Below are 26,905 nucleotides of genomic sequence, written 5' to 3'. Positions count from 1 at the left end.
TGGCTACCTCAGGGTGGGGACGACACTCGTGGACCACCAGCAGATGTGTGCTCAGCTCTTCTGCTCTGGGATTCAGGGAACCTGGTAGGGGGCTGACTACTAAAATGTTTTTCTGCTAATCCAACCACCGCTAGAGCCTCATAGCACAGGATACAGGACCCATCCCCTCTGCTTGTTGATGAATTATCATTTAGGACCTGCACGAGTCATTCCCACCCAAAGAAACAAAAGGTAGCTATGGAGCTGGCTCTCTGCTGCAAATCAGAGGCCCCTAATCTTCACATTCCCAAGGTGGCCTCTCCAACCCACTAATGACACATCCATTACAACTGTGACACCCGGGCGGAGAAGGAAGAGTGACCTGCCAACTGTCAGGCTGGCGCTAGTCTGCCACCACATGAGGTCCGGTGCCATCTCTTTACTAGATCTGGACAGAGTCAGAGAGGTAGCCCTGGTGCTGAGTGTGCAGGTCGAGGAGGATGTGCGAGGCCAAGAAACATCGAAACCATCTCACCGAGACACAGGACTGAGCCTTAAATGTAGGAATCATATCCAAATGCCACGGACTCGCTGCGGAACAGAATGAGGACTTTTCAACACAGGTATTGAGCAAGACTTTAAAGACTGACTCTACAGTAATACATATTTGAAACGGGACCTTTTCTTTTTTATATTAATTTTTCAGATGTCTAGTCTTCACAAAGTATGTTTTTCAAAACTTGTGGGAATAGAAATGTTTTGACTGCAGAACGAAAGCAGCGACTTACTCATTTCAACATACGACCCTCTTTAGTCTGTATTCAAAAATACTTATTTGAATACCGGCTGAAACATTTGTTTCAAAATCATTAGAGCCAGAAAACATAGCAACAAAAAACAGAACAAGGCAACATGGCAAAAAATGTAAATTGCTGAATGAAATAAAAGTATATCGCTGTTTTACAACGTGGTCGAATTACCTCTACTTGACTCAAGTTCTCCACCTTTGCCACAACGTGTGTTGTTTCCATGGTAACGTCTGGATCTACATTTCCATCATATGTACAACATGTTAAGGTAAAAATGATGCAAAATATTTTTTCTAAAAACTATCAGGAATAATCTCATCATGAAAGGCTCCCGTAAATTGCGTACTGACACTTAAACATGCATATTATGTATGTGGCATTGATGACGTAGGAATACTGGAAAAGAGCACACTCTTCATAAAACCTTGTTCATTCTATAAAGGGCCACTCAACCAGTGCTTAAATCTTTTAAGGAAACACAGGTATTTTAAGGATGCTTTACAAAGCAGCAGCGAGGTAATGCTATATTGCCTTGATTCACAAACATTTTAGAAGCATGGCCCAATTTTTAGAACGACAGACTTTCGTTACCCACCTAGCTTCAATAGATAGGGGGCGGGACTAATTTTTTAAAGTATTAACAGCAATTGTTTGTAAAGGTCACAACATTGACCACACTCTTCGATATTGTTCAGTGGAAAAGATATTGATCTGCCCATAAAAGTGTCAGATGGGGATTTGCACTGGGGCTGGAACACTTTTCAGAGTGGGTGCGGGCTGTGCCAATAGTGCACAAAAGATCACAAGACTTCTGAAAAATCTTGGTGTTGAACCAGTGATTTTAGCAAATTTGAGAAACCCCTTCTGCAGCAGAGTATGAGGTTAGGCCTCATATCCTTTTCTGTGTTAAATTGAGGCTAAATGGTGCATTTTGGAATGATATAGCCTTGATTCATCTAAGTCGAAATGCATCACTTTTCCTGATGAAAATAAAACTACGTTGGAGAGTAACCTGCTATGGTGTTGGCTCCCATTGCTTCCTGCCCAGTTGCCACCCAAAGACATTTATGATATGCAAGCAGGTGAGTGGACCTGCACAGCATTGCTCCCAACGCGAGTTGGGTGTCCATTCTGGCTTTTTTTTCCAGTGAGACAAACAGACAGACAGACAGACAGACAGACACACATCACGTTAATAATCCCAAAGTACCAAGTACTGCATGCTGTTGATGATTATAATAATAATCATTTATGTACATATTTTATAGTTTTAAGAAAAATAAAGTATGAAATGTAATTTTATTGTATACTTTTACCGTTTTTTAACCGAAATAAAAGTTCTATTTGGATATTTGTAATCAATACAGGTACTGCGGTTGTGTTTCCTAACATGTGCTCCTGTGGTCCCTTCGCCTTTAGATTTGCTCTACTGATCCTCAGGAAGGGACATTGTTTGTGTGTCTTGCGCTTGGTTGACTTTTGCCGTCTGCTTATTTAACAACTAACCCCAACTTTGGTATTCGGGGACTACATACGTCCAGGATGTCATAGGGAGTGGTGACTTACCGTCAACTTTGCAATCCGCTGATTGCCTCACATTTGGATTGGAACTAGTCCCTGTTACCATATTCAACCTACTCATGTTCATGCTGTCATGAGTCGGTGGGGGCTGCAACTACTTATAAGTCAGTGGCTGCAAAGACGGGCTAAAGTAGAATTCACTGTGGTTTATGCTAAAGGGTTAATTTTGAAAATAACAATTTTTTAGCATCGCATTGAGGCGTACTAGATATTACAACATTATCTGCTAGGCTCTACGCTTAAGATACTTTATTGGGGTTTTTCCCAAGATTGATTTAAATCGGATATACTTATTGTGTGTTGTTGTACAGGAAGTGCCCTGCTAGAAACCAAAATATATTGGTTACTAATTTATATACTACATTACGAGCTGATATACAGAGTTTATAGTGCTGTTCATAGTGGTGTTGGGGGAAGACCCTGCGGACCCACATCATTAAGTGTCGTATCTGAAACACAAGTATCCTTGGGGGGAAGGGGGCATGCAGTGTCACAGACAAAGGGAAGGGGGAACGCAAAGCAACTGAAGCGCCAATCGGAAAGGGGAAAACACCAAAAATAATGAGGAATACAGGTGACAACTGCACAATGGCCGAAATAGATGACCTAATTGAAGAGGTTAGGTCTACGTTGGATGAGAAGGCTAAGGTCTGCAAAGAACCAACTGCAAAAATAACATTGTTCTATGCAAAGGGAGGATGTGGGGGCAGACAATATGGTTGAGTGTCAGGGACCCTTCCCCAAGTAGGACCACCCACCAACATAATTGCAGTGGCTACTGCACAAACATCAGCCAATCTCCCCAGAGAGACAGCAAGTTATACTCCAACAGGGGAAAAAAGGGGGGTGACCTTTGGAATTATTTGCACAAATAGATGCACACCTTTGGCAGATAAGGAGTCACTAAGAACAGCACAGAACAGTGCAGCATAGTGCCAGGGGCAAATCCAAATGATCCCAGTCCAGCAACTTAAGGGCCAAGACCAATAACAATAGAAGACTTAGGCGGGAGTAGAGATAGTCCAACCTCTGAAACCTGTGTACAGATGCAATGATACAAGAGTGAGCCAACTGTCAGAGAGAATTAATATCTTCACCACCGAAGTCTTGTGTCTAAAGGGCTTAGCCAGTTCCCTGATGGCACAATTAAAGGGCTGACGGGAACCACCTTGTGGTATAATGCCTGGAGAGGGGTATACGCGAGCCAAACAACTTCACTCACAGAATCAAAGACCCACATCTATGTATACTAGAACATTGTCCACCATAGCTCAACCACGCCATTAGCCCATTGGCGAAAGAAGCACGATATTCATCATGGCACCCAGAGTGCCACAGCAATAAATGCTACACAATTACCAGATGGGAAATGTATGCATGCCACGTAGCACGACCAAAAACAGGGAAAACTCTGACAAAAAAATATCCAACACACCAGTGTACACACAAATAAAACTAGTAAACATAGAGTGTATCTAACAAATGTCCCAAAGTTAAGGCACTCAAGCTAAGAAGACGGGGATGCCCTTAAAAACAATGTTTTCCATTGGATTAGACATAATTGCCAATGTTTGTCGGTCGGGCGATCAGACATAGTGTGAGCTGAACGGTTATAAAATGGGAATTGGAATAACGGCACAATTGCCATAGTTAATGGCCTGATTGCCATAGATCTAAGATCTAGTGCAATGATAAAATCGATAATTAGGTTTAAGCTGTAGACACCATTCTCTGATGCAGATCACTCAAAGAGAAACCACCATGCTCTGACCAGTGAAGCAACTCACGGCCAAAACATGGCGAACATTGAGGCGGTAGAGTGACTAATCCAACCAACTCTAGCTGATATCAACACCATAAAACCATTATATGATCAGGGCCAAAAGCTGGAGGGAGTGCTAGCTGTAAATGTGGACAGGACCACGCACCAGATAGCACGGAGCAATGGAAGTGGGAAGTCAAATATCACTACTGATACTGAGGTTAGAGTAGATGATGAACTGAATCCCCCTAGAACCTCTCACTCAGATCCTTTAGGCCTGATCTTGTGGGACGTGGCATGGTTAAAATGTAAGTTATTGGATCCTGACTGGCATAAGTATATTGATCGATTCCATCTGTTCCTCTTCCAGCAGACTCGGCTAATAGATCCACCACATAAACTAGGATGCAAAACCTTTCACGTTAACACAATTCCTTCATCAAGTGGTAGGCTGGTCCTATGGATTAAAATTGCACTAAATGCTCATGTTAGCATGTAGGATATAGATATCCTAGGAGTAAGCTTAAGCACAAAAAATAAAACTCTATTGTATCTATTTAATGTGTATATCAGACCGAAGAGAAGCAACTTTGAGTCACAGGTCATAGAGGCACTAGACAGTGCTCTTAAACATATAGCCCCAATGGGACAATTATTATATGTGGCGATTTTAATTGTAAATATGAGCCAATAAATGGCCTGGAATTAATAATGGAGCATAAGGACACGGTGAGAGGCATTCCCCAATTAGAGGCAGGCCCACCAGTACCATGCACGGTTGCAGCTATGCATTTGGTACATTTCATGCTAGAACGCGGTCTCAGGGCATGCAACACCAGGATTAGCTCTGATAACATCAATAACACCTGCTTACATACATTCAAATGGGGCACTGCCCGATCAAAGATAAACTATGTTCTACATAGAATAACAACATGGAATAGGATAGCCGCCTTTAAAATCGATAATGGAGAAGACAGTGATCATCTTCCACTATGCATAGAAATGCTAGGTTGTCTCTCAGAAACAAGATCAATAGGTAGGGATTCACTGTCAGTACAATCGACAATTGGGAACAACCGCAGGACAGTTAAATGGCCTCGCATACTGAATTATCTGGAGACCCAAGCCAATACCGATAGTGCCTTCTCTGAAGTGGTAGGCCCACATGCTGTTCCCACTCCCGTAGGAATGCGAATTATGGATATCCATCAGTCATTGGCAACAAGTCTAAGGCCATACTTAACTAAATTGCCGAACCTGAAAAAAGAGACAAGGGGCCGGAAGAGACCCCCTGTGAAATCTATGGTACACTAGGGAATGCAAAGAGGCTAAGAAGCTCTTACCTAAAGTCCTGAAGACAGTAAACACATTAGTGGTAAGAGAGGCCAGGGCTAGTTATAAAAGAGCACTACTTATGACACAAAGGAGATGGGAGGAGACGATTTGGAATGACCGATTCCAAGCAGCAAAGTCCAAAGACTCGACCACATTTTGGAAAATAGCTGCCCATGGAAGCAAAGAAGCAATTATTTCCAAGGAGCTTATTTGGAGCCTGCCACTTGGATTCGACATTTCACTAAATTCTATTCTGAACCGATGGAGTAGTCCCAAGACCCACAATGGCTCGAGAATGGCTGAATAAATAGAGACAGGGCACATACAACCCACTTCAGTCTAGAAGAAATGGCAGAGGCAATTGATATATTCAAGCTCGGAAGAGCCCCTGGCTTGGATAAAATCCCAGGAGATTTTCTTATACACGATAAATGAGTGTGGGTTCCTTATGTAAATTTGATTAGTATGCAGTAGCATCGGGAGTACCAGTCCCTTCCACAAGGAAAGGGGCTGAAATAGTCCCAATTTACAAGAAAGGGAGCAAGCATGAACTGGGGAACTACAGGCCAATCAGCCTCATAGATGCAATGCGAAAATCTATGTCAGGCAAGTCCTGAATAAATTGAATGATTGAATGTACAATAACAAAATCCTAACACCCTACCAGGCAGGGTTTAGTACCCGTATTGTACAATCAATTACGTTTTCAGGCAATTATGCATCCTGTGGAAATATAACAAAATAAGGGGCAGGCACAAGTACATTTTATTCATAGACTTAAGGGCAGCATTTGATCTTGTTCCTGGTGGTACCTGATGATATCCTGACTCAGATTATTATGCTGCATCAAAGTAACTACGCCAAAGTCTGTTGGGGCCCGCATGGCGACCTTATTGAATCAATCAATCCTTATTAACAGAGGAGTGAGGCAGGGGTGCGTACTTGCACCTACCATGTCCTCACTCTATATTAATGATGTTGTTAACCTCCTCAATTAATGTAGTCACGACTCCCCAAAGATCTGTGAAACCCCTGTCCATTTGTTACTTTTCGCAGATGATACCATTTTGGTCTCACAGACGCCAAGGGGTCTCCAATACGTACTTAATGCCTTCAGCGCATACTGTGCTACACAGGGACTAGAAATAAACATGAGTAAGACCAAGTACAAGGCTATAAAATCCCACAGGTCTTTTAAGAAAAACATTGCAGTTGGCGAGCAAAAATTAGAGCATGTATCAAATTTCAGTTACTTGGGTACTACATTGGATTCTAGATTATCATGGACCCCACAAATAAACCACGCAAAAGCGGCCTGTGTACATAGCTCAAGGGGTAACACTAAGAAATATCCAACATCTACAACAAAAATGATTACACAGGCCTTGGAGATTTACAAACATAAGGCTCAATCAGCATCCATATATGGGGCCAAGTTGTAGGGCATAGCCCAAAACAACTTATTCTGTGCAAAATTAGGTTCATGAGAGGCCTACTAGGTTTACCATCATCAACACCACTAACACCCATGTATAACGATTTGAATGTCAATCAAGCAGATCATATAGTAGTTCTGAGGCCCATGTCCTATTGGATGAGATTGTGGGCAACTAATGAATTAGTACATTACAGAGATTGCCTTAGATAATTGCTTGAACTTGACAGAGCTGTAACTTTACCCTAGTTCAAACATATCCAGACTTGGTTTAGCAAACTTGGCCTACTATCCTATTGGAGCTAACTGCAAACATTATTCCTGAGTTCCAAGAAACAATTGAAGCAAGTATACTGGGAGTATCTTTTGAATACCCTTCACCAAAATCGTAGACTCGGTAGGCTGATAACACAATTCTTCGATGTCAAGCCAAACCAAAGTTTTGAAGAGTTTTTCGATACAGGTTAACCGCACCTGCTGAAAATATTATATCTGAAGTTTTGCTATGAAACTGTTCAAATTAGAGCATATACTGCAAAGTGGAAGTTGCCTAACAACATGGATAAAGGCTCTTATTGCACTTTCTGCACTTTAGGAAGCATCGAAAACATCACACATATTTTGTTCTTTTGCACTGCATATGACAAGTTTCTGAAGAAATGGATTCGTCCTATCTGCAATAAAATGGGGTTCAGGAAGTACTTAGAAGCTCTAAGAGTTGTAAAATATGACACTACTCCCCCAATAGTATTCGGGATGAGTAGATGTTTGCTGTGTGATTCGCATGTGAAAAGATAGGGTTTAAATTTTTTATTCTTATATACGTATTATTTATTTGTTTCAATTAAACCACGTGGAAATATGGGGTTGCCATTTTTCAATGCTATGAATTTATTATCCATTAGTTTGAACTAAATTAAGTCTTATTAATATTGACAGAAGTTCTTATAAATTATTGCATGTGCTAGGTATCACGTTACATCGATTTTACCAAAATGTAGCAAAATTGTATGTATGCTTTTAATGTGTTTTAACTGAAATAAAAGATATTGATGAGATGAGTGGCGGACCCAACCACCCTGTAGCGAACGGAGATCTATTCTTGGTCAGAGGGAAAGAGGGGGTTAAATGCTGAATTCCAACAGACTGGCGTACCAAATCCTCCTTGACAAGACTTGAAGAGAGAATATAGAGCATGCCCTCCTTGACAAGACTTGAAGAGAGAATATAGAGCATGCCTTACTGTGCCCTGTGGGAACAGTAAGGCATCCCATAAGGAATTATGCTCTGGAGGGGCATGGTGTATAACAGAGGACACTTCCAATGCAGAGCTGTGGACAAAGTGGTCTACACAGCTTGTGGCATCATCCATCCAGGATGTGATGACTTTGGCCTATATAAGTTGCCATATGGCCTGCTAATGTCTCGCGTACATTTTTTTACCTAATCCAGGCATGTGAAAAGGAATTGCGAAAACATACAAATATCAGGTTACAAGCAGAAGAAACAACAATTGGGATGTTATTATGAGCAACAATATTTCAGGAGGGTAGAAGAGAGGGTGGTGAGGAATCTGCAGGATAGTACCCACCAAATATATCATTACAGAATGTGACTTTTTAGTCTGATTAATACTACTTCCTGCAGGCTTGTTATCCGTGGAATGAGCAGGGAGAAGGTCAAGTGCTTTCCTTCAGAGTGGAGCACCCGTTAAGGATCCTGCAGTGACTATCTGCTTAAAGCATCCATCTTAATGTTCAGAGTGCCCACTAGATGGGCATCTCCTGGGAAAATGCCCAGTAGTAGAGTCCACTGCCGCAAGAGTAAAGCCTCCCAGCGAAGGGTCGTTGAGCCCACACCACCCTGTTGGTTTATGTAATGAGGGTGATGGTGTTGTTGTGCAACACTCCCCAAGATGTTGTCACAGGCTCGGCAGACAGAGGCATAACTGGAGACGCTTGGAGCCACCTGGTGACTCTAGAGAGGTTGTTAACAGTATGCTGTCCTGTAAGTTTCACATAATTACTGTATGAAAAGTATCTTGACTTTATTAGCTACCCATGTTCCATTGAGTAAAGGTGGTTGTATATGTTTGAAAATTCAATAATATTTATTTTAAAAAAAAATACAAAAACATAAATATATATATATATAGATAGATATATATATATAAATGAGAGTGACTAATTCTTAATACGAAACTTTGCTACGATTTCATTGGCATTCCTTTTTTCTATTTTCATGAGAGAGTCAATACAGTTAATGATATTAGGGTATTGTAATTTCTGCAAGATACATTCCATGGGAAATATCAAAGCTTTGAAATACTCGAAATAATATCTGGTAAGAGAAAAAGCAAATCTATCTACACATTCTGCATATAAGGTGCTGCTTAAAAAAAAAACCTTTCTAGTATTATTCCTAACGTTCAGTGCATGGTTTATAAATCCTCGGTCAGGGCTGTACTGCGATCAGGTAAAATACTGTGTGCCAAAGGTCGTTGATATGTTTATGCCCACTCTTTCAGTTCGGCCAAATCTCACTTGGACCACCATTCCGACCTCTTTAAAACCTTTATAACAAATTTCAAGACCTTAAAAAGATCTATTTTTCATGTTTACCTTCTTGACAGGTAACATCCTCCAACGGTGGTTCATGACATAACAATATACCTTGTGCAGTCACCAAATGACAACAAGAGGGCGTCTCTGAAGACCTCTGCATTTACCTACTGTCAACCTAACTACACAAATCTATGTCAGTGAGTGATAACCACCATCAAGCATCTCCTACAGAGCCTGGCATTAAAAAAATTAGAGCAGTAAAATAAATGAAGCACATTAAAACTATGCCCAGCAATCCATACAACCCTTCTTTTTTATCACTGCTGGAAACTCCTAAAAACCCACCCTTCAGTTACATCAGCAGACACTTTTGAAATGTTCCCTTAAACACAAGCACGGATAAAACACAAGAAGGTGTTATGAACATTAAAAAGGATATGAGATTAAATATCGGCTCAGTTTCTTTTTCTCCTCTTCTGGGATGTTGTAAAAATAAACACTGATTGCATTCATGAAGTTGGGAAGGTTTTTTTCGGTTGTAACCTTATCAGTCAAGTTTTCGAGTTCTGGTGCTGGGGACAAAGAGGCCTCGCTTGAGGATGCGGATGGCTGTGACCTGCCGGAGCTTACATTTCTAGGAAAATAATATCTGAGTCAGAAGTCAAGGGCAAATATACATTTCTCAACAAACAAAAACAATGCTACTAAATTTTAAATGGTTAAAATCATGTAAAAACCTAAACGTTATTTTTCCTAATTCACGATTATGCAGGTAGTTAGCCCCAAGAGGTTATAAAAACAGTCAAATTCAACAAATATTCATAGTTTCATTAAAATACTATGAAAATGGCTGCTCGTAGAAGGAAGCGTCAAGAAGACATGAATGAGCAGCGCAAACCACAACTTAGTACTTTAATAATAGATCATATTATTACACATATATATAGTATTAGGTGTGTAGAGCTCATAGAAAAAAGCTTATTCACTCCTGCTGGTTTTTGGGAGAGGCGCTAAGGCCACTTAAATACGTGGCTAAGTATTTGCATTTACTTTTTTCTACATCATAAAGAAAAGTTAAACAAAGCATGAATGAAGAAATCTAAGTGGCTGAAAGGCTCATAAACTGACGAAGGCCATACACCACAACGCAGGGCTGAGCCTTACATTTGTTAAGTGCAAACTCTAGGAATTCATTCTTAGATGGATTTCCAGTTCAAAAAACAAAGCACCAGAAATGGAAAGGTTGTGCTACATTCTAGTAATGGAATTAGGAACAGCAAACACCACTAGAGGCAAATTATTGTGCATGAATAAGGGCCGGAGCTGAGTAAGCGCATTGGTGGCTTAGTAGGTAGGAGACCGATTGACAGGGTAATTTAGTTATTATGACTGAACAAGTAAGAAAGACTAATTAGATGATTGAATGTTGATAAGTTGAGCGAGTACTTAATAACTCAGTCAAGGGTGAAATAGCCCTTTCCTGCCCCTTTCCTGCCCCTCAAATTCAACTCAAAGTGTTTTCTCTTTGCTCAAGTAACTACTCTGATTCTTGTGCATGGTCACAAACGGGTTTTGTAGAGGTGTCACCTATAAGTAGTGTGTTTTGGGTAACAGGATGAGACCGTGGAAATAAGCTCCGGTCAAAGCAGAGTTCTCATCAGGGTGGTCCTTATCGGCAGTGGCACAGTGACTGTCTGGAATTCGGCCTACAGTAATTACCATTGCCTGAGAATAATTCAAACGTTCCAACCATCATCTTTGCGTTTTCCTCAGTGTGAGGCCCTGGGTTTAATGGGAATGGCCAGATGTGGGTTTAAGTTCTTGTTTTAAAACTATCACTTTTAATAAATACTTCTCAGTGCAGTGTTATAAAGTGGAGTATTAATGTCAAATCTCCAACATATTAAAAAGAATACACTTTTTTAAACATTATCATATTTTATGTGATGCTTCTTGTATGACTTTAATGGCAAACATTTTGTGAGCTCGGCACGCACACAGGGTCTAAGAGCCAACCCATAACTTTGGCCCAGCTCTGGCTTTGCTTCTCTCTGTTAATTTGGCTCAACCACCTCCAATCCACATACAACATATTAAATGTTTCATCCCCACTGCTGCCATGCTTTTTACAACCTGTTCTACATAATCTGAATGCTCAACTAAAGTAACAATGTATGTGGGTTACAGCACTGGTTGTGGTTCTCACTCATTGGCTTCAGGTTGAGGACACCAGGGTAAGCACCCATTTTTAAATGTAATCTTTGAGCATAGTAAAGTAGTAGTTTTAGAAACAAAGAATAACAACCACTACAATTGCAATTGATATGCATTGAGAACACAAACGCATCAGAGGAAATGATCAGTTAAGTTGATCAGCTAAACGTGTCACTGTGTGATGGGCACCAGTAGTTAGTTGTGGCATTCCAATAAAAGCTGTCTTAACAACTCCACAAGGCATAAAAGCGGAGGTAAATGACGAATTCTGAATGAGTACAAGACTACTGAAAGTTTCTTGCCTGTTACCAACACAAATCAAGCATTGGCCTCGACTTGGAATGATTTAGGTGAAATAGAACTGGAATCGTAGAAAGTATCTTTTTAAAATTCCAATTCTATCTAGAAAACAAGGCGTTTTTTCTTAATCAGCATCAACGATGAGGCAATAAACCATCACAAATTCCAGTATATTTTGGATACCATTAGTGCAAGTAGGTATGAACAGTCCGTAATGGCATCAACATTTTCGGTATCTGTAGTCAAACCTCCTGGGTGATTGTAAACATGAGAAATTCCACCGAATTCCAAGTTAATCTAGCATCCTTTTGGCTTCTGCAAAGAGCTTGAACTTGGGAGTTCAAACATGGCACATGTTGAGATTGATACATGTCTGAGAAGACCTACAATTATATTGACTATGTAGTCAATAATGAAGTGCGTAAAACACTTATTGTAATACGTTCTTTTTAAAGTATTGAAATCCAGCAGGTGAGCGACAGAGCACAAGTAATAACACCTGGTAATTGAGGAGCCCATACATTATTCTAAATTCAGTCTACAATATGTCTCCTTCACATACCCACACTGGGTGGCATGTGCTTCTGAGATCTAGCCTTGAGCAAACTAGACCTTCTTTTTCTTAATAAATCAACAATGGAACTATTGAACAGCCGAGGGAAATGGCCGCATAGTAGCATAGCTCCGTCACGCCACTCCCGATAAATCCAGATTGAAATATCTTGCCCCGGCCAAAATCGCGTGTGGTGGCGCCCACCTGGCCCGGGTATCGTGCCTATCGATTGTGCGGAGGACTGCCTCGATCGGAGGAGTTCGTGAGAGTGAAAGTGACCTGAGTGGTGCAGCGGCTCCGGCGGATCTGGTCGAGCCCTGTCGCTCTCTGGCCGTGCGCACTAATCTGCACCTCGGTCGCAGCGTGGTATACGGGCCGGCACCTAGGCTGAGGAGGCCGTGCTGCGATTCCCACATCAGCTGTGTCAGCGGTGAGTGCGCCGTCCCCGCCGCTGGCTCTGTAACTAGCAGATTGATTGCTTGAGTGCCCCGAGTTCTGGCGTGCCCTGCGGGGCGTCTAGGGCCCGCACATTTCATAATTGCAAGACACGGGCTTGATCGGGCCAGCTCTGAAGACATTTTGTGCAGCGTCCTGCCCTGGGTGTTCTTGGGGGCCACAGGAGAAATATCAGCCCTATGCTACCGCATCACGCCCGGCCCCTTACCCACCCTGGGCCTCAACAACGTGGCACTGTGAACCGTGGATGCGGTGCACCCGGTGGTGCCGCCGCATAAAGTAAACACCACAGCGGTCAACCGGGAACAGAGTGTGGGCTTTGAGGCCTCTTATGGACGGCTGGAGCACCTGAGAGACGCGCTACAGCAGCGTTGTAGGGATTGGAGCCCGCGATCATTCAACGGCCCCGGCGTGGGGATTTCTCTTGGGGGCCCTGGTTGTTCAATATTTCAGGCGTGTGGGCGGCGGCTCCGCCCAATCTCAGCGGATCACCATTGCACTTACCAAGAAAATAGCGGCCACATAAACTCTGCAAAGGGGGGGCGGGAAGTCCAGCATTCGCTTCAACCAGGGTTGTCTGGTGTTTCAAAGCCGAGGCTCTCCGATGTGCTGCACGTCGGCCAACTGCTGTTGTTCCCTCCAAGTTCCCAGTTTTTTCTCCCCCCCCCTCTCTTCCACCGGTGTGGGACTTCTTTGCTATAGTGATACTTTTCGGTCTGGGCCCTGCTGGCGGAAACCGACATGCCGGTGTGGGCTGGTACTCACTGCAGGCGGCAGTGAGTAGCTTGCACGTCTCGGCCCCTTCTCTGATATACCTCACCCACCGGCTACATCATGGCAAGCGGCCGCAGTGGTCGAAGTACGCTGCACGCAAAATTGGACAAATTCGCTTGGCAGAAGGGCCAGGATGAGACACAGTCTAACCCCAAACCCAGTGGGGATCAGTCAGACCCCACATTGCAGGACATCTTAACTGCTATAACGACGTTGAGTACCTCACTGGAAGCCCGCATTGATACAGCCGCTACGGAGGTTTCTTTGATTAGACCGGACATGAGGAAAATGTTGGACCGCATCAGTGCCGTCGAAAGCACTACCAAAGAACTGTCAAACGACACAGACCTACTCAAGCGGCATGTGACTGAACTTCAATCTACACAGGAGGCAATGACCCTACAACTCGACAATTACGAAGGCCGCATGAGGCGTAACGACATTCGTATCTTAGGGGTGCCGGAACGGGCCGAAGGGCAAGCGGCTGACCTCTTTGTCTAAGAATTGATACTCCAAAAGCTCCAGCCAAGGGGTCTCTCCAAATGTTTTTCTATTGAACGAGCGTATCGAGTACCCGGGGGTAGGCTCAAACCTGGTGCGCCTCCCCGACCTCTTCTGGCAAGAGTGTTTAACTTTCATGATAGGGATGCCATACTCCAGACGGCGAGGGCGGCCCCACCGCTGGCGATAGACAACAGCAAAGTCACCTTCTTCCCAGACGTCACCCAGTGGGTTCAGAAACAGCATCGTAGCTTCCTGGACGTGAAGCGTGCAATGAGGGACCAAGAAATCAAATACGCTATGCTGTTCCCTGCTAAGCTACGGGTTGAGTCGGAAGGGAAAATAATGGTTCTTCACTAGACCCGAGGACGCATGGGACTGGCTCGAAGGCTGGCGGACTGTTGGCAAGCGTCCCCATAAACCCATGAGGGATAATGGTAATGCTGGCAGACAACACCATCGGCAGCGGTCCCCGCCAGGCGGTGATTCAGTGACGCAAGGTCCGAATGGATAGAGGTCGGTGGTCGGCAAGTGCGAGAGACTGCCCTTTGGTACAAATGACTTCTTGAGCACAAATTTGATAGATGCAGGCTGTTCTAGTATTCACCGCCTTTCGCATGACCTTCAGCATGCTAGGGTTCATACAGGTCCAGCTCTATACGGTTATTGGTTTCTTGTAGCCATGGCACTGCAGTCTTTTGATTATTGATGAATATTATTTAATATGTCTGACTTGTACATTATGGGGTCGAATGCCGGGGATGCTAATGCTCTCACAAATTGATGCCCCAGGGAGTGGGGTTGGATCACGTTCCCGATACTGGGGCGGCAGGCACTCTGCAAGTTGGGGGTGGCGGGTGGTTTTGTGCCCATTATGCAGGGAGGCAGGGTAGGGGGTGGGAGTTGAGTGTTGGGGGGAGGGGTTGTCTCAACTGTTGTATTTTTTATATTTGTGCGATGATAATGTTTGTTTTCTTTTTCACTGATGGATCAAGTTGTTCCGTGCAGTACTTCACCTTCTCTATGGCACAGTATGTCCACATTCAGGGTTCTATTGCATCACCATGGGGCGCACAGGAAGTAATTATGGATGTGTCCATTAGTCCACTAGCAGATTCTATGAATACACAGTCTGATTTCCTGACACATTACATGCCCGCCTACATCCACTACCCCCACTGCCCAGCCATAAGTATATCCTCTGTCTCATGACTCTACACTGCTCACCTACCTATACACAAATGGGACCTCACTTAGCTCTTAAACTCCTTACATGGAACGTTAACGGCCGGGGAGACAAAATCAAGCGGGGCATAGTTCTCTAGTACCTGAAGCGCCAGGCGCCAGATATTGTCCTTCTCCAAGAGACACATTTAATTGGCAACTCATGCGGGGCATTGAATAGATGGGGATATCGTTTGGTCTTTCACTCAGGGTTTACTTTGGGTTCTCGTGGAGCCGGCGTGCTCCTACGCAGAGCATGTCCGTATATGATACACAGGGTTTGGTCGGATGAACAGGGCAGATATGTAGTGCTCTCTGGCACCTGGGAGGGACAGACTCTCAATGTCGTATCCGTATATATCTCCCCTGGGCTGCAGCATCCCACACTGCGAGATCTTGGAGCGCTCCAAGGATCGCCTCCCGCCTCGTAAGGACCGCCCCGGGGGATCTCAATTGACTGAGTTCCCGTCCGCTATGGGCCTGGTGGATATCTGGAGACGGCTTAACCCTACCATCGTACACTTTACATTTCACTCTGGGGCCCACAATAGTCAATCGCTCATTGACCATGTGTTCACTCATGCTCAAGATATACATGTTTTCACTGAATCTAGGTGCCTCGCGCGTGGAGTCTCTGATCATTCTCCCGTCTTCACGACGCTCACACTCGGACTACCCAAGCGCCGCACTACCCTCACTATAAATCCCTGGGTGCTCAAGGTACCCCACATTAAGGAAACACTGCTCAAAGAAGCTGACTGTTATTTTAAGGAAAATGCGTGGTTGGTCACCTCAGCCCGTGTGTTGTGAGGGGCGTTCGGTGCCGTTATGAAAGGCAGAGCACTATTGCTGATGGTTGGACATAAAAGGGAACTCACTAAGCACATAGCGGAACTTAAGGAGGAGATCCTGACCAAGGAAAAAGCCCTGGCATGTACCCCTGATCCAGATGTGCAGCACTCGCTAGCGATGGTTCGCCTTGACTATCAGCAGCTTCTGACAATAGCGGCCAAAGCCAGATATAACACCACTCGTCATAAGATATATGAGCATGGGGAACGGACGGGTAAACTTCTGGCCTGGTTGGAGAAAAAAGAACAAGTATCCAGGTGGGTTCACTCAGTAAGTGGGACCGATGGAGACATAATCACTGATCCCCAGCAGATCGCTGAAACATTTGCTTCTTATTTCTCATTGGTATATACGTCCTCCGAGACGTCCCAGTCCTCCATGGCTGCGGACCTCCTGTCGACTATTAAAGTTGCCTGTCTGTCCACACAAGACAGAGACTGCTTAGAGAGCGACATTACAGAGGCCGAAATTCAGAAAGCAATTCAAGATGTGTGTTCAGGTAAAGCCATGGGACCCAATAGGCTCCCAATTGAATTCTTCAAGCCAATGGCTTCCAAACTCTCTCCCCACTTACAGCAAATGTATACCGAAAGCTTTGACATTGGGGTCCTACCAGACGAAGTTAGGACGGCCTCCATTGTGATCATTCACAAACAGGGCAAACCATCAGATGATTGTAGAGCCTATCGTCCCATATCACTCCTCACGGTTGAGGCGAAAATTCTAGCAAAACTATTGGCCAACAGACTCATCCCCTGTATTACCGAGCTAGAACACCTGGATCAATCCGGATTTATGCCAGGGAGGAACACAGCCTTGAACTTGAGCCGATTGCATGGGGTCCAGGGCAGACGTGACACGATCAGGGAAGACGCAGCTCTGCTATAATTGGACGCATCTATGGCGTTTGATACCATCGAGTGGGACTTTCTTTTCGCAGTACTGACAAGGATGAAATTTGGACCTAACTTTATCAAGTGAATCCAACTGCTCTACGCCCAACAGACCGCACATGTGACAGTTAACAAGCACGTCTCTAGGCAATTCTCATTGCAGAGGGCCACTAGATAGGGGTGCCCTCTGTCGCCCCTGCTCTTTGCCCTGGTGCTAGAGCCATTGGCTGTCTGGGTCAGGGAAGCCCCGGAGATCAGGGGCCTGAGGTGGACAGAGGACCGCGAAGACCGTATTTCACTATATGCGGATGACATTCTTCTATATTTGGCCTCACCCTCACGGTCCCTCTGCTGGGTCCTCCACATATTTTATATCTTTGGCGCCCACTAGGGGTATGCTATTAATTGGACTAAGTCCCAACTCTATGTACTGTGGGGTACACCGCCACACAACCCTAGGGGCTATGACATACCAGTGGCATCACAGGGCTTCAAGTACCTCGGTATATATATTACACCAGATCCGACTTTATTCTGAGTTAAATTTGCTAGTACCCCTGACTCGACTTCCATCAGATGCTAAACATTGGCGATCTCTTTCCTTACTCTCCTGGGACGGGCAGCACTTTCAAGATGTTAGCACTGCCACGTTTCCTCTATGCATTGCAGAAACCCCTATTGAGATTCCTGACACCTATTTTGCCAGTATTGACAGCGTGGTGCAAGGGCTGATGTGGGATGGTCGGGCCCCATGCATAGCCATGAAAAAACTTACGATGGGATGGTATGATGGGGGTATTGCACTGCCCGACATGCTGCTTTATTATCAAGCGTCCCAATTAGTTGCAATCAACAAATGGGTACATGGGAAATACGAAGACCCAAATTTTCGTACAGACCGATGGCTCTTAGGACGGGGGATACAATAGGGCACTTTACACAAACCCACGCAAGCTTAACCTCACGGGACCCACTGCACGCACAGTGGAGGTCTGGCATGGAGTAAATAGGAAATGGGGCTGGCATAATAAGCTTACAAAAGCCACACCACTCTGGGAACCAGACATGCTGGGTCAGCTCAGCAAATGCCCTGGGTTTGACAGGTGGGACATGATAGGCATGTGGGTTAAGGGAAAACTGGCCACTTTTGCAGACCAGCAGACTAAATACCAATTAGCGCAAACTGAGACATTCAGATATTTACAGGTTAGCCAAGCAGTCACAGCTGCCTTACCCAAGGATATCCCTTTACCCGAGTCCTCTCCGCTGGAGGACACGTTGATACTTGACCCTATGCCTAAAAAAGCCATATCCCTTACATATAAAAAGCTGTTAAATAATCGACCATACCCTGTGCTGCGTGTGCGGCAACACTGGGAAACAGACCTGGGGGATTTAGAAGAGGAGGATTGGCGCGATGCTTTGGCTTCTCCCAGAGAAGTGGCTATCCCAATGAGATTGCGCCTGGTCCAATTGAAGATCCTCCATTGTATATACTTAGATGCAAGGATTTTGGTCAAATTGGGTAGAAGGACTGACCCCTGTGCCTTCGGCAATGCCACCAACCGGGAACCTTCTTTCATATCCTATGGGACTGCTCAATCATGCGACAATACTGGAGCAGGGTTACAAAGCAGATGGAGAGAGCGGGTTTTAAGACTCTGAAGGCCTCCCCCTAATTGTGTCTCCTAAATTTATGAGATGCCACGGATTTAACGCAAACAGAGAAAACGTGGGCTTAACCGGGGTGGGCCATCGCAAAATGTAACATTGCGTAAAAATGGGGGGTGGGGGCGGCCCGACCATACGTGATTGGGCGGTTGACATGGACAGGGCAATGATCGCTGAGAAGGATGTATTCAAACATAGCGGGTGCCCTAAGAAATGGGACCACATATGGGGGAAGTGGAATAGATACAGAGGCAATATCTGTTTATCTCCCACAGTTAAATTACAGCGTGAACGACATAAATTACTGGACATTCCTGGTATCGATACTATGCCCTCACCCGGGACTGAATAAGGTGGTTGCTCGATTACTAAGTGCCAACTGGCGTGCGTATCTGTTTTGCACATTTGATCACTTATGTATTGGTTGCTTGGTGGATATACAAGACATTATTATTATGATTAAACGGAAGGGAGTGTAGTGTGTTTTTCGAACGCCATCTGCACTGCAGTGTGTAAATGTGTACTGTGGACCCAACTATTGCTTTATCATTGCCTTATGTTTTTCTTTTCTTTTCATTAATAAAAATTGTTTAATAAAAAAAAAAACAATGGAACTAACATAAGGCAATATCGATTTTTGATCTGTTAAAACACCCAGTCATAAAACAGATCCTTAACTCTCCCTGTTTTTTCATTACAAATAAGAGGGGGATAAGAGACTACCTACGGATATTCTACTCATTTATGTTTTGTCTAAGTATTCATTCAGGTGAGTGTTGCCTGCTTCTGTCAGGTCAGGAAAGTGGCTTTATAGTCGAGTTGCCCCAAGATCAAAATGTATTTTACAATTGGAAGGTATGTGGAGTTAAAAGTATCACTGTGGGGCGTGGCCTGACTGGGAATGTAGCAGGATGCTGTTTGTCGGAGCTCCGGGATCCTGTGGGCCTAAGGCTTACATCTGCCCATCTTCAAGGCCTTGCTGGTGCCCAGACATGTGGTGACGAACTCTTGATTGGATCGGAACCCAGTGTGGCACGCCAACTGTCTCTGACTTCTCTCCATAGCGAGTAGCGTTGCTGCGCCCATCTCTGTGGAGGTTTCCCTAGGGATGGCCCCCTGAACGCTTGCACTAGACAACGGCGACATCTGGTCCCTGCTGAGCCTGGACTATGACGCATGTGGGGGCAGCCCGGAGTGTAGGGAAGGTGAATTACAGTGGACTTGAGGGTGACTGAGGTGAGCAGGATGATGTCCCCTCCCCCTCGGTGTGAGCAAACTGGGGAGTGCTGGGGCCTTGGGAACGGGGTGACCTAGGCACATACCACAGACATTGAGGGGCCCGCCCCCACCTATACAAGTTAATTGACGCTGCATGAATTGCTGGCTGGGGGACTTATATATGCGAGTGCCTGTCTATAACTCGGTCTCTTTCTGCCCTATGCCTGGCTCGCTCCACGCCCAAACATCAGACTGACCCCCTTGCAACCGACTGGGGAGAGGCATAAGACCTGAGTGGGACTCGGGGGTTGCGCAGTGAGGGGTGGGGGATTAGGGGGTTATGTTTTGACACTTGGAGTCCTGGTCGGAGGTCACCTTTGCACACCCAAGCCTTTGGACCAAGCAGTAAAGCCTTGCTGAGGGGCTGACCTGGCTAGGGCAGCACCTGCGTCCACAATCTTTGGACTTTGAGGGAGCGGGCCCGGATCTTCTGCACTGCCTGGCCCTGTCGTGCCCATCTTTTCCTGGCCAGCTTCCCCTCGCTCTGCGCAGCCGGACGGCCCCCCTCGCCTTTGTTCCCTGCATCGATCCAGTGGGATCCACAATGCTCACCATTATCCAGTGAGTAGAGCTCCCTCGGTGTTCCCTTTCCTACCATGCCTCCAGACTTGGGGATAGCAGCTTGGCCTTGATCATTGCCACTAACCCACCTCCTACCTGACACTTTTGGAAAGTTGTAGCCGATTGCACGACTACATTGCCAAGGCACAAAGTCACTAAAGCCAGCTCAGTAGTTTCCCACCACTCCAAATCCATTACAGCTAACATGAGTGGCAATACAGAGCAACCCCTGCAAGCCTCTGAGACTTCTCTTGCCCCCTGATCACACAAGATTACCTAGTGAAGTTCCTGAATAACATTTGTCAGGAGATTAGCTCCCTCAAAACTGACTTTAAGAGCTGTCTCCACGATCGTCACAAAGATGTCACAGCCGTAGGCGACAGGGTGGATGACTTGGAGCGCACAATGGACTCACGAGCTGAAGATCAAGGGATACTTTGGAGCCGAGTTAATGTCCTTGAGTAATAGCTGATTGAAGGTAAAGCAGGAAGACCTCGAAGATCGAGTCGGTGCAACAATATACGTATTAGAGGAGTCCCCTCTGAAGCAGAGGGCGAGGACATTATGACGTTCACCAGGGACCTGTTGGGAGCAATCCGTGGAGGAGCAGAGGACCAACCCTTACTTCTTGACAGGGCACACTGCGTCGCGGCCATGGCCGGACATCCTGATACCCCCCCGGACATACTCACCAGGGTTCACTTCTTCCTGGATAAGGAAGCTATCCTTAAAGTGGCGAGGGGTAAGGCAGACATCATCTTCCGCTGATACACAGTGCAAATCTTTCAAGACCTCTCTCCATTAGAGCTTAAGAAGAGACGAGAATTCAAGCCCATCACAAAGAAGCTGAGAGGTCAGAGCCCACCCCTTCGGATTGTTTTTTCATCGGAATGGTGAATATAAATTGGCTCACTGGCAGATACCCCTCGCACTACCTGTCTGAGACACCTGATGTCTGGCATCCTGCCTGACAGACTGTCCTAAGGAGGAGGCCAGGCCGCAACAATGAAGCACAAACCCTCTGCATTGCAAAAGAGGCCATTATTGTGCACTTCGAAAATATGAAGAAGGAATCTTTGCAACCCGCCACCAGTGATGCATGATCTGCATCGAACACCTCCTCTGTCTAGCCACATACTGCCACCAGGCCACACCGGCCGACTGACTTTTTCACTCTTAAGTAGGACCCACGGCCTGGTGCCCGGGCTACCATATATTCACAGCAATTAATTACATTTGTGAATATGTTTCCCTACAGGGTGCTCTCCTACTGCCATGTGCCGAGTCTACATCCCCCTCATTGGGCTTTCCTCCATAGAGAGCTATGCCTCAGTAGGGATGGGTGGGTCTCCCGACTTGTCCCTTAATGGAGTGGTCTGCCCGGTTGGGCCCTGCTGGCCTCTTTAATCCTCCTGCACTTCAACTCTTCTCCACAAGTCTTCATGCTGTCCACGTTATCCATAGTGGGGTTCGGGGAAGGTGGAGTGGGCTACCTATCCAAACTGCTGTACCCAATGTGGGTGCGAGTCCCTACTATGGCATATTAAACACCTCCACATTGCCATGGGTTCCATGAACAACATCAAAATGTTATCACTCAATGCCCGAGGGCTCAACTCCCCCAGCAAACATTGTCAGACTTGGCGCTACCTTCTGCAGCAGGACCCTCATGTAATCGTTTTGCATGAGACGCACCTACTCAGGGAGGACTGCTGCCGCATGGCTCACCCAAGGTACCCCCATCAGCATTGGCCATACACTGATACTAAAACAGTGGGAGTGGCCATCCTCTTCTTTTTACTCTAAGCTAACCAAAATCACTAGAGACCCGGTGGACAGTTCTTGACACTACGATCGAGAGGGGTAGGAGTGCTCAACCTATACGTACCTAACAAATCACAAGATGTGTTTCTCCAGAAGGTGTTCAAAGACCAGCTAAGCTTTGCTAGGGAGATTTCATGGTGGGGCAATTTTTAACTTGGACCCTAGGACCCTGACATTGACAGCAACCCCATACACTTTCAGGGTACAGAAGCCATGTCTGGACTACTCAAGAAAGAGCTGGCGAACTCTGGGTTGGTTGACGACTGACGTTACATCCATCCAGACGTGAGAGACTAGTCTTTTTACTCCCTTGTACACCTTTCCTATTTCTGCATCGACTATCTGTTCTTTATCCTCTCCATCCTGAGGGGCCTGGAGTCCGCATGGATATCGGACATCTCCTATCACGCACATGTTGAGCTTACCTGGGCACAGTGTGCTGGCACGGTGCACAAACCTCCACGCTGGCATCTGTTTCTCCAACTTCTGAGTGATCCAGTACATAAGGCCTCCATTAAAGATGCCATCATCGAATATTTCATGCTCAACTCCCTCTTGGACAACCCCATCATATGCATTGGGAAGGCTTTAAGGTAACCATACAAGGTGCCCTGTACTCCATCTCCACAGACAGGGCCCAGAAACATGCTTGTTTGAAACATACCTCACCAAGGAGATCCACTCCTTGGAATGCACAGACAAGCAACATCCCACGATGTGCACCAAATGACAACTAGTCATCTTGAGGGGTCAACATAGGGAACCCTAGGTTAACAAAGCTGAGCAGTCACTTCTGCCCTTTAAACAAAAATATTACGATCGGGGAAATAACCTGGGCACTCTCCTAGCTTGCAGATTACCACTAACACGCTCGGTCCCATATCTCCAAAATCTACACGGAAGATTACGATAGAGCCATCACGGAACCAGATGAACAAGGGGCCTTTCGGTCATATTATCAACATTTATGCTCTAGTTGGGAGGGGGCTGGTGGGGGGCAGTAGAAGCTGCCATCGATTCCTACCTCCGAGTCAGCCATTGAAAGCATTTAGACGTCTACTCCGCTAGTGACTTGGTGGAGCTATTCTCGATGGAGAACTCAGCAGGACCGTCTCCTATCACCCTAGCTATTTGCCTTGGCAGCGGAATCTCCGGTTATCCTGTCAGGCAGTGCCAGTCCAGCACAGACACTGCCTTCGGGGGGCAGGTTCGTAAAGTCCTATTATTTGGCAATGATCTCCTACTTGCCCTGACTAAGCTGGAGTCATCACTACCCGCTGTGGTTCAAGCCCTCCATGCATTTGAGATAGTGTCCGGATACAAGAGCAACATGGGTAAATCGCAGGCGCTCAACTTGACCATCCTGCAGCAACACCTTCAACACCTGCAGACACTAGCCTCATTCCACTGGACGCCTCACGCCATCCAATATCTTGGTCTCACCATCACCAACTCCCTCCATATATGGACATGGGCAAACTGGCCTTGCTACCGCAAAGTGATCCTCGAGGACCTCCGGCGATGGAGGCCACTCCATACTTCCTGGTTAGGTCGCATTAATGTGGTGAGAATGAACATTCTTCCTAGACTGCTTTACCTATTCCAGTCTCATGCTCCCTAGGAGTTGTGGCGGCCTCACCTGTCCTAACCTCTAAAACTACTATTGGGCTAACCCCATCTATGCTTAATTTCAGAGTGAGTGGTTAGAGAAAGTGAAAAGCACTGGGTACACATGAACCAAGCGGTGGCCTGTAGGCCACCTGGCTCCTGAAGCAGCTTTGTCTGTGAAGAGCATATACAGCTATACTGACCCAGACAGTTTTAGATACATGGGATAAGTAAGCAACTGGAAAGGGTCTGATAACGTTCCCCTCCCCGAATACTCCCATAGCACGCAATATCAATTTCACGCCTGCGCTCCTTTCGGGCTCTTCTACGGCCTGGGTTAGTGGTGAATGTATCTTGCAGGATCTTTTTCAGAGGTACACTATCAAATCCCTCGAGCAATGCTAAGTCAAAATTTGTCTCCCCAACATGTGACAACATCAATATTTTAAACTGCGCCATTGGGCATTGCACCCTCCCAATGTTTTGGTGGCCACCCGCTCCCTCACAACCTTTGAAACCCTAATCTGCATTTTTGAGGGTAACCTAGGCCTCGTGTTTAATGCCGTACTGAAACATTCCCGGACCCTACCCACGCAATCCGTATCAAATGAAATGGGAGTTTGAGGGCACCCAAAACATCTCGAGGAAACAGTGGGAACTCCTGTAGCGGGAAATTCCAAAAACTCACAGGAATCGGCCTATAAATTAAGCTGCATTGGTATTATACTCCTGCCTGTTTGCACTCTATCTAACCTGTGATTTCTGCCTGTTGTTGGAGGTGCAGAGGAAAGATAGAAGACTTTCAGCACCTATGGTGGGCACGACAACCTACAGCCATATATTGGAAAGAATTTCTGAGCCACATAAAAAGCACCCTGGGCTACGCGATTCCAGCAGATTACTGCACATTTATTTTTGGTTTATGCCCCCATGGCGCAGGAAGCAATGCCTCATGTGGGCTGGTATCTCATACGGCCCATGACAGGAGCGGCGAAACAGCTTATAGCTTTAGCCTGGAAACCCCCACAGCCCCTCCCATAGCGTTATGGTTCACAATGCTTTGGCCCCCTGGCAATGGAGCAATTGGCCAATAAGCTATCTTTCTCCAACAAAAAGTGCACATGCCTCTGGCAACCTCTTATTAACTAAATGTCTTGGCTTGAGTATCTATGCTTCCTACCACCCCGGCTTCGTGCCCTCCATTTATTTGACTAAATGACTGGGAATGATTAGAGGCAATCTCACCTTCATTGATGAGTTATTGCCAGAAGGGGTGCTATCAGTCCCGGAGATGCCTCCCCTCATACCCCTATCCTCCTCCCCATATGACAGTACTATCTCTTTCACGTCGCAGCTGGAGACTTTGTTGCCAACTCTCCTTTTCCTATTCTCCCCTCTTTCCTTTCATGGTTTCATGTTGGGCTAGTTGGCCTTTTAGTTACTACAACAAAGCATACTTGCTTAGGGCTCTGCAAACCTCTCTTTGGGGATCCCCGCCTACAACTCTGGCATAGGGTGGAGCACATAGGCCTCTCATCTCCCACCTCTATGGAAGGAGTGGATACCTTCTGACTCCTTTCCGGGGCATACACCAAGATATCCACTGACACGCTTTGACTTTGTCAGCGGCCGACCGCACCCTTTGCTTGTTTGTAGCCGCTACAGCCACAACACTTCCATATTGTTGTCTATATTATCCATGACATATGCGCCTTTGTCTACACCTTTGTACCTTGCCCAAGTTTGGTATGTTGTTGTATTCTCTTGTAAAACTCAAAAAAACACATTTTGAGTTGAAAAAAAACATCACTGTCAGTGACGTCAAGCACATTATGAAAATCCCAATACTGCTAAAAGAAGAATTCACCCACTTAATGAGAAGCCTCAGTGCTGTTAACTCACGAGTGCCATAAGACAGTATCGTACAAAAATAGCATGATGTAGAGATTACATTTTAAAATTGTCATAGTTAGGCTAGGTTTTAAAGAAGTTTGTAAGTAAGTCCTAGTAAAGCTATGTTTTGTCAAACACAGCATGTCCAAAATCACCTCAATTTAAGATGCACCAATTACATTAATTTGCAAGAACTACATATACCAAAAAAACAGCTCTGAGGATTACATATGCATACCCATTTAAGCAAAGGATGTCTAGTTTGGTTCCATCTATCACTTTGACTGGCTCAGTTACTTGTTTATGAATGCAAGATATATTGTGATGTATATACTGAAATAGTAATCTACCTTACAATGATGCTGATCTTTCTGTCTCCCGCTCTTAGTTTGATGGGAAGAGCATAACGGAGCACAGCAGACTGCGTGGTGTAAGTAGCCATTTGGATTAGTTTTATTCTCTGGAATAATTGGTCTATTTGCTGCCAGGAGTCCAAAATTCCATTTGGTTGTCCATATAAGGATATTTCCTAAACAACAAATTAATGTCTCTCATTCCCAGCCAATGGGTAGACTAATTGCAAGCATCCTCCTATCACCTTTTGTGTGTTTAATGTACCACCCTAAGTGGCAATGGTAAGCCCAGACATGTCTCTTGTGCTCACTGTGCGATTCGAATCAAGCTACAGCTGGCTGATGACTGCTTACCAGGGTGAAACTGGTCTTAGGTTGCTTGTGTGCCGGTTCGGTGAGGACCTGGCCTGGCAGTTCGAGCTGGACTGTTCTCATGAGGAGCAGGGTCGAGGCTGATTTGCATATGGCTGAGTCTAATCTTA

The 26,905-nt window shown here is 45.5% G+C and overlaps 1 protein-coding gene across 2 annotated transcripts in view; it reads right to left on the bottom strand.

The window, feature by feature from the left end:
• The window catches only part of CHD1L (chromodomain helicase DNA binding protein 1 like), a 251,044-nt gene that overhangs the window by 15,177 nt on the left and 208,962 nt on the right, over positions 1 to 26,905 (bottom strand). The window contains exons 23-24 of one of the 2 annotated variants that reach the window (XM_085623001.1): positions 9,908 to 10,117; positions 960 to 1,041 (exon numbers count right to left, since the gene is read on the bottom strand). In XM_085623001.1, coding sequence (XP_085479127.1) covers positions 960 to 1,041; positions 9,908 to 10,117 — 292 coding nt within the window. Of the gene's footprint in view, positions 1 to 959; positions 1,043 to 9,907; positions 10,118 to 26,905 lie in introns of both variants that reach the window. The other variant, XM_085623002.1, reaches the window with a different exon arrangement.

Source organism: Triturus cristatus, chromosome 8 (genome assembly GCF_964204655.1).
Source record: "Triturus cristatus chromosome 8, aTriCri1.1, whole genome shotgun sequence".
NCBI classification, from domain to species: Eukaryota; Metazoa; Chordata; class Amphibia; order Caudata; family Salamandridae; genus Triturus; species Triturus cristatus.
Note: the sequence above shows the minus strand (reverse complement) of the source record. Positions and strands in the feature narration are given on the sequence as shown.